General features: G+C 39.7%; 1 protein-coding gene across 1 annotated transcript; it reads left to right on the forward strand.

Moving 5' to 3' along the window:
* The first annotated feature begins 1,471 nt into the window (after positions 1-1,471).
* On the forward strand, positions 1,472-6,655 carry LOC119242194 (olfactory receptor 7A10-like). The gene is made up of 2 exons (XM_037507954.1): positions 1,472-1,567; positions 5,681-6,655. The coding sequence occupies exons 1-2, from the start codon at positions 1,472-1,474 to the stop codon at positions 6,653-6,655; spliced, it is 1,071 nt and encodes a 356-aa protein (XP_037363851.1).
* The last annotated feature ends 542 nt before the right edge of the window (positions 6,656-7,197 follow it).

A 7,197-nucleotide genomic window follows, 5' to 3' on the forward strand; every position in this document is an offset into this window, starting at 1 on the left:
CTATAAACCAGAGTCACTCTACAAGGGGTGGGGGGGAACAGAGTAGGATCAAAGCAAGGGTGGTGGAATTTAATGGGGTTATAACCAAGATGAAAATGCATACATTGTGGGCCTCCCCGGTGGTGCAGCGGTTGAGCGCTGTGTTGCAAAGCTGCCCGCGGCCTCTGCGGCGCTGGTTCGATCCCCAGCTGCTCCCCGGCCACCAGAGGAGGGTCCCACATGGTGCGTAGACCTCTCCTGCCGCCTGCTGCTCCCCTCAGCAGTGTACTTCGGTCCTTCTGCCTGCTCTGCTCCCCGCTCTGGCTCTGGTGAATTCTCTCGCCCTCTTGCGCTTCTGATCTGACTGTACCAAGTGCATGTATAAACAAAACGAACAAACAAACAAACAAATAAATAAATAAAACATGCCTCTATTTAAAAAAAATAAAAAAAGAAAATGCATACATTGTACAAAAACAAAAAATGATGTAAAAATATATAAAATAATAAAAAAAAATTTGGTCATTGAGGTAATCAACTATGAACACTACAGACTTAGATGCGAGGGTCCTGGCTTTTGTACATGGAGTTGCTGGCATAACAGTGGTCCTACAAAAAGCTGAGATGCTCAGAATCCTTTTATCATGCTTGCTGCCACACTCTTCCATCTGGCAACTCCTGAATTTTGTCCCTTTATAATAAACAAGTAAGTAAAATATCCCTCAGAGTTCAGTAAAACATCCTAGCACACTAAAACCAGGGAGGGGTTCATTTGAACCTTTGAATTAGAGGTCAAAAGATCTCAAAACAATCTGAACTTGCAACCCTCAATCAGAATCTGTGCTTACAACTGGTATCAAAGTGGGGAGCAGATAAAGGAGACTGAGCAATTTACAGCTGGAATCTGATGTTATTTCTAGGTAGATGGAGTCAGACTTTTTGAATGCTTGGACACCCTTGGTGTGCAAAAATTGCTTGCTGATTGGAGGTGGGGGGATACCTCATGTTAGAATTGGGTTTAGGAACCCAAACACCTCTCTCCCTTGTGGAAATATCTCCAATTTCGTGGAGATATCAGAAAATATTTCTCACCACAATTCAACATTTTGGAGGTCCATGGATCTTAGTGAACTAGGTGTCTCAGTTGTGGATTTGAGAACAAAATGACCTCAAAGCTAGGATAAGGTATAAGGAGGTTAGAAATCTGAAAGGAGTCAAGGTCATGAGATAGAGTAAGATTAACTGGACTCAATTTGTAAACTAATCTCTTAGGAGCAGAGTGTCAGTAAGAAAAATTTCCTCTGTCTCCAGGCCAGTGTCTCACAGGAAAAGGATGTGCTCAGGGGCGGAAGGAATAACAATGGGAACAGTGTTTAATGAGCAGACAGGCATCCATAAATATCTCCTCTGCTGCAGGCCCACGAGGCTTCAAACATTTAGCTGGATAGAGCTGGGTTATTTCTCTTTGGGTCCTAAATCTGATCAATGACCAATGTTTCACTCCTACCTGCTGTCCTCGCTGCAAACAGACCTTCAGCATCCATCATCAACCACCAACAGATTTTGGACGCTGAGAGATCACATTCAGGTGAGTCAAGAGCCCAGGTGTTGCTTCAGGAAATATCAGAGAAATGGAAGCCAATGCTTTCACCTGAGGTCACCTGAGAACCTAACCTATGTATCCCACAACCAAGACATTACTGTTTTTGTTTATAGGGTTGACAATTACATGTTTTTAAAAGTGGCTGATGGACTTAGCAATGCAAGGATCATCGTAGAAATTAAGTGATAGAAATGGAGGTCAAATTACATGAGACTGAGCAAGGAATGAGTAACTTAAAGTGCTTCCACAAAATGAGAATACATTAGAGCAGTTTTGAAATGCAGGGAAATTTGAAAATAGAGCACTAAATTTGAAGGCCTATGCAGTGAATTGAGGGCATTTTTAACTTTCTAAGATTGAGTGTAATTAAGCACGTTTGTGTTTATTAGAAATCCCAGACCGTGGAGGTAATTATTACTTTGCCCCAGAAGGCTTTTATTTTTAATTTAATGTTTGGACAGTATGTGATTTTTTCCCCTCAGTGTGGTCACACTATCCTCTCACCACCAAAGCACCCACAGTCCAGCACAATAGTCCCTGTGCTCTGCCCCCACCCCTATTTTCACTACTGTTCATTACTTGTCCTCCCCCTTCCTTCCTGAATGCTTCAAATCTATGGTGAACTTTCAAGGTTTGTCTTTGTCTAACAAAGACATTGCACATATAAGTGAAAACATCCATTATTTACCTTTTTCCTTCTGAATTATTTTTGCTTAGCATCAAACCATTCCAGCTCCATCCATGTTGCCACAAATAGCATGGATTTATTATTTTTGATCACTGAATATTATTCATTGTGATGTATTAGTTCATTTAAAGTTTGGTAGAACTCACTTATTAAACCATCTTGTCCTTGGTTTTGTTTTTTGGAGGAGTTTTAATTGCCATTTCAAGTTCCTTGTAATTTGTTTATTGAAGCTTTTTCTTTCTTCCTTATTGTCTTGGGTGATTTTCTAATTCTAAGAATTTGTCCATCTCATCTATCTAGATTGTTTAATTTGTTTGCATATAAATGTTCATGTAACTTCTTATTATCCTCTGATTTCTACTGTGTTGTTATAATTTATCCTCTTTCATTAATGATGCTGTTTATTAGAGTTTCATTTTCTTTTTCTTGTGAGCCTGTCTGAGGGGAGTGTTCTTTTTGTTTATTTTCTCAAAGACCCCACTTTTGGTTTTATTATCTTTTGGACTGTCCCTTTAGACTTTTGGACTTTCTATTTCATTAATGTCTGCTTTAATTTTTATGATTTCCTTACTTCTACTTGTTCCTGGAAGGATCTGTGCCTTTGTCCTTGGCAGTCACAGCCAGGCTGGTTCAGCAGCAGCTGTGCACCAGCAGGGAATGGTGACGGTGAAATGCAGTTAAAAGGAGCTTCAGAAGAGGCTCCTGCTGGAGTTGTGGACCATAGACATCATTCGGTGGTCAAGGGTTTCATTTATGGACTTGATATTATTTTATTAATTTGGATGTTTTCCATTTTCCAAGTCATTGCTTCATTTGTGTATTTGAAAGTTTAATGAACCCTGACATTGAAGAATTATTTGAATTTCTAAAGAAATGCCCAGGGACTCTGATCAGAGCTTTGCTTGGCTTTCAACCAAATCTATGCACTGTTCTCTCTCCATGAAAGCAAGTCATAAGGAAGTTAACAAGCAAGTATCTTTCTCCTTAGAAATAGGTTCTGCTCACTCCTGTTCCTGGGCAGCATTAACCAGGGGAAGTGAGCCGAGTGTGGAGCATGTGGAGAGGTGAGGGAAGCTCACCTCCTCTGGAGAAAGCGGACACAGGAGCATTTGCTGGTGTGATCTGACAGAGATTACAATTCTAACTCTTCTTGATAGCATATGCTAAGGACTCTGGCTCCTGGACTAATTCTGCACCCCTATCCCCTTGCCAGAGGCGTTTGTTCTGCCCCTCTCAGCTACATCTCAGCTCCTCAGAAAAGGATCAAAATTCAGATAGATGTGAGAAGGTCAAAGGTAAACTCAACACTCTCCTTTCCCTCAGGAAATAGCCATTGCCTCCCCACAGAAACCCCACCTTCCTCAAGGTCCTAGGAGGCCCGATCTGAGGCCAGGGGTTAGGCATTTTATATCAAGGATGCTATGAACATATTTCATTTTTTTAAAGAATAATGTTTGTGAATTTTAGGTGTTCAGGCAAGCTTTTGAAAATGTATGTAATTTTGTGTTGTTCACCAATGTTTTTTTATAAGTCATTTACCCAAATAAATGGAGTTGCTTACAAAAATAATCACTCATAAAAATGTCTTATCATTTCACAGTTCAACATCTTTCTGTATGGTATGTTACACATTTGAGCAAGTATGGTGTTATAACTTTTGTGTTTATTCACAAAATTTAGTTATTTTTCTTGTGCGATGTTCAATCAGTAAGATATCTTGACTTTGTAAAAATATTGTTCCTTTCCTTTTGGATGCCTGGTTTTGCTGATTGTCAGTGACCTGGGGTCAGGAGCTACAACTGGCACTGGAAGATTCTCCTCATCACAGTCTCTAGGACCACCTGAGCTGATTAGCTCTTCTCCCCTCCCATGTGTCTTTATTTCCTTCTAGTTTCTATGTTTCTGCATTTTTTTCTATAATACAGCACACAAAACGGTCACATTAAAATGGAACCTCATCTTTTCATATCCATGGTGGCTCAACAATTGAAATTTGTGTTCCATTTGTATATTCTTTAGGGTAAAATACTTTGATGTTGATATAGTCTTCTATTATTCCTTTCAAAATAAATGTGTAAGGGGGTGAGAAAACCATGGAAGTAACAAGGTGTCTTTATAGTGTGCCTTGCGTTGTGTTGTGGTGTGGTGTATGTGTATGTCTGTGTGTATGGGTTTGTTTGAATATGTGTATATGTGAGTGTGTGGGGGGATTGTTATGGGTATTGTCTATATTGGTGAGTATATGTTTATAGGTGTGTAATGTTTGTGTGTTCCTGTGTGTGGGTATGTAGGAACATGTGTGTGTGTGTGTGTGTGAGTGGGTGTATGTGTGTGTATCTCTGTGTATGTGTATGAGTATATATATGTTTAGGGTGTATATATGTGTGTGTTTCTATATATGTATGTAGGTATATGTGTGTGAATGGGTGTGTGTACATGTGTGTTTGCACATATGAGTGAATGTGTATGTGTCTATATTGGTATATCTGTGTGCGTAGAGGTGTGTGTGTACACAGGTATGTGTGTGTGTATTTGGGGGACACAGTTGTCAGACAGTGGTATGTCCACTTATATGCTCCAAACTGTGACCCATGAAATACAGGTGTTAAACATTAATATTGTAATACTGATGAGGCTCCAGCTCTATTCACAGAATATCTTGGAACAAAATTAATAAAATAAAAGTTTCAACAACAAATGAGGGAACCCCTGGGCCTTCAAGTCAGCAGAGCAGGGAGGCCTCTGGGATCCTCGACATTCTCTGACACCATTTCTCATCACTCTTCCTTTCTCATTCCCCTGACTTTCTTTGACAGCTAAAGAACTGAAACAAGTGCTCTTTCTAGGGCCTTAGAACTGACTTTATCCCCTTCAGGGCAAACACATCTCTTCCCTTGGTAACCTCTTGTCTCCTGCTCAGTGTTTCTTGAGGTCTCTGTTCAAACGTAACCTGATTACAGGTCTTCCTGAGCCTCCAGGAAAAACTAACACCCCCTCCATTTTTCTTGTACCTTTATTTATTGTTATTTTTTTTAAACTACGGTAGCGCCTGTCACTATCTGACATGGTATAAAAATCTTTATGTATTTTTATTATAGTCTTTCACCATCAAAGATTACAATGATGTTTTTCCTCAGCATCCTGTAATCTCTGCCTTGAAGATAGTCCATGCTAACATGTATTCTTCAAAGTCATAAAGACATTCTTGTGAAAAGCGTCAAACATGATCTCTTGGGAAAACCTTAATGTGGAACAGGAGTGCTCATCAGAGATGGCAGGGGTCATGGAATGAAAAAAAAAAAAAAAGGTCTTTACAAGAAACATGTTTCTTGACTGCAAAATAAATTGTACCATTTCATTCTCTTAGTAAAGTACAATATGTGAAAATTGCTCTCTCTTTTTGTTTCTAGCCATCACCACCAACACATGGCATAAATAATTATACACAAATTTCAGGATTTTTCCTTCTGGGATTGTCAGAGAAAGCAGACTTGCAGCCCCTCATATTCATGCTTTTCCTTTTCATGTACTTGACCACTATGTTGGGAAACCTGCTTATCATCCTGGCCATCTGCTCTGACCCACGCCTACACACGCCCATGTACTTCTTTCTCTCCAATCTGTCCTTTGTGGACATCTGCTTCACCTCCACCACCATCCCCAAGATGCTGTGGAACATCCAGACGCAGAGCAAACTCATTACCTATGCCAGCTGCCTCACACAGTTGCATTTTTTCCTACTCTTTGCATATCTGGATGACTTCATTCTGTCTGCAATGGCCTATGACCGCTTCGTAGCCATCTGTCACCCCCTGCACTACACAGTCATCATGAACACCCGGTTCTGTCAGCTCCTGGCTCTGGTATGCTGGGTCGCTAGCATTTTGGCTTCCTTGCTGCATGGCTTGATGGTGCTGCGGCTGTCCTTCCATACAATCGTGGAGATCCCCCATTTTTTCTGTGAAATCAATCAGGTGATACACCATGCATGTTCTGACACCTTTCTTAATGACATATTGATATATATTTCATTGGTGCTGCTGGGTGGTATACCCCTCTCTGCAATCCTTTACTCTTACTCTAAGATAATTTCCTCCATATATGGGATCCCCTCAGCTCTGGGCAAGTATAAAGCATTTTCCACCTGTGCATCTCACCTTTCCGTTGTCTTTTTGTTTTATTGCTCAGTCGTGGGAGTATACCTTAGCTCTGCTGCTCCCCAGAACTCACATGCAAATGCAATAGCCTCAGTGTTGTACACTGTGGTCACACCCATGCTAAACCCCTTCATCTACAGCCTGAGGAACAAAGATATAAAGGGAGCTCTGAAAAGAGTCTTTGGGGTAATAGCTATGAAAGGGCCCATTTGGGGGGATCTAAAGTAATCAAGGATGCAGGGCTGAAATTTTGAGTCCAAAATTGCTATTCTTTGATTATATTGTGGAAATAGTACTTGCTCTTCTATTAATTTCCTGCAGTGTTCTTTCATTGACTTCAATTTCTCTATACAATAAATATCTGATGTTATCATGGCTTCTAAGACATAGACACTTTCTCTTTTGCCCATTTTCCTACTTTCTTAAAGCTTTTCCCATCTTGGCTCAGAAATATTTGGAATTACCCATATTTTTCATGGGACAACACAGATTTCTTAGGAATGATAGATAATCTGATTTCATGTCATTTCAAATATTTTCTTTAGATTTCCTTTTTTTAAAAAAATGTTATCATCTGTATTACAAATATTTAATAAACTGTACTTGGCAATTAAGATTTTATATATATATATATATATATATATATATATATATAACTGTACTGCAAAGAAAAATCAGAATCCACAATTTTGTCCCTAATCTCTTTTCTACTTCAGAACTTTAACTGATCTTACTGAGTATGCAGACTGTAACCTGCAGCTGTGATTTAT

Source organism: Talpa occidentalis, unplaced genomic scaffold (assembly GCF_014898055.3).
Source record: "Talpa occidentalis isolate TD23 unplaced genomic scaffold, MPIMG_talOcc4v2.1 talOcc4.12, whole genome shotgun sequence".
NCBI classification, from domain to species: Eukaryota; Metazoa; Chordata; class Mammalia; order Eulipotyphla; family Talpidae; genus Talpa; species Talpa occidentalis.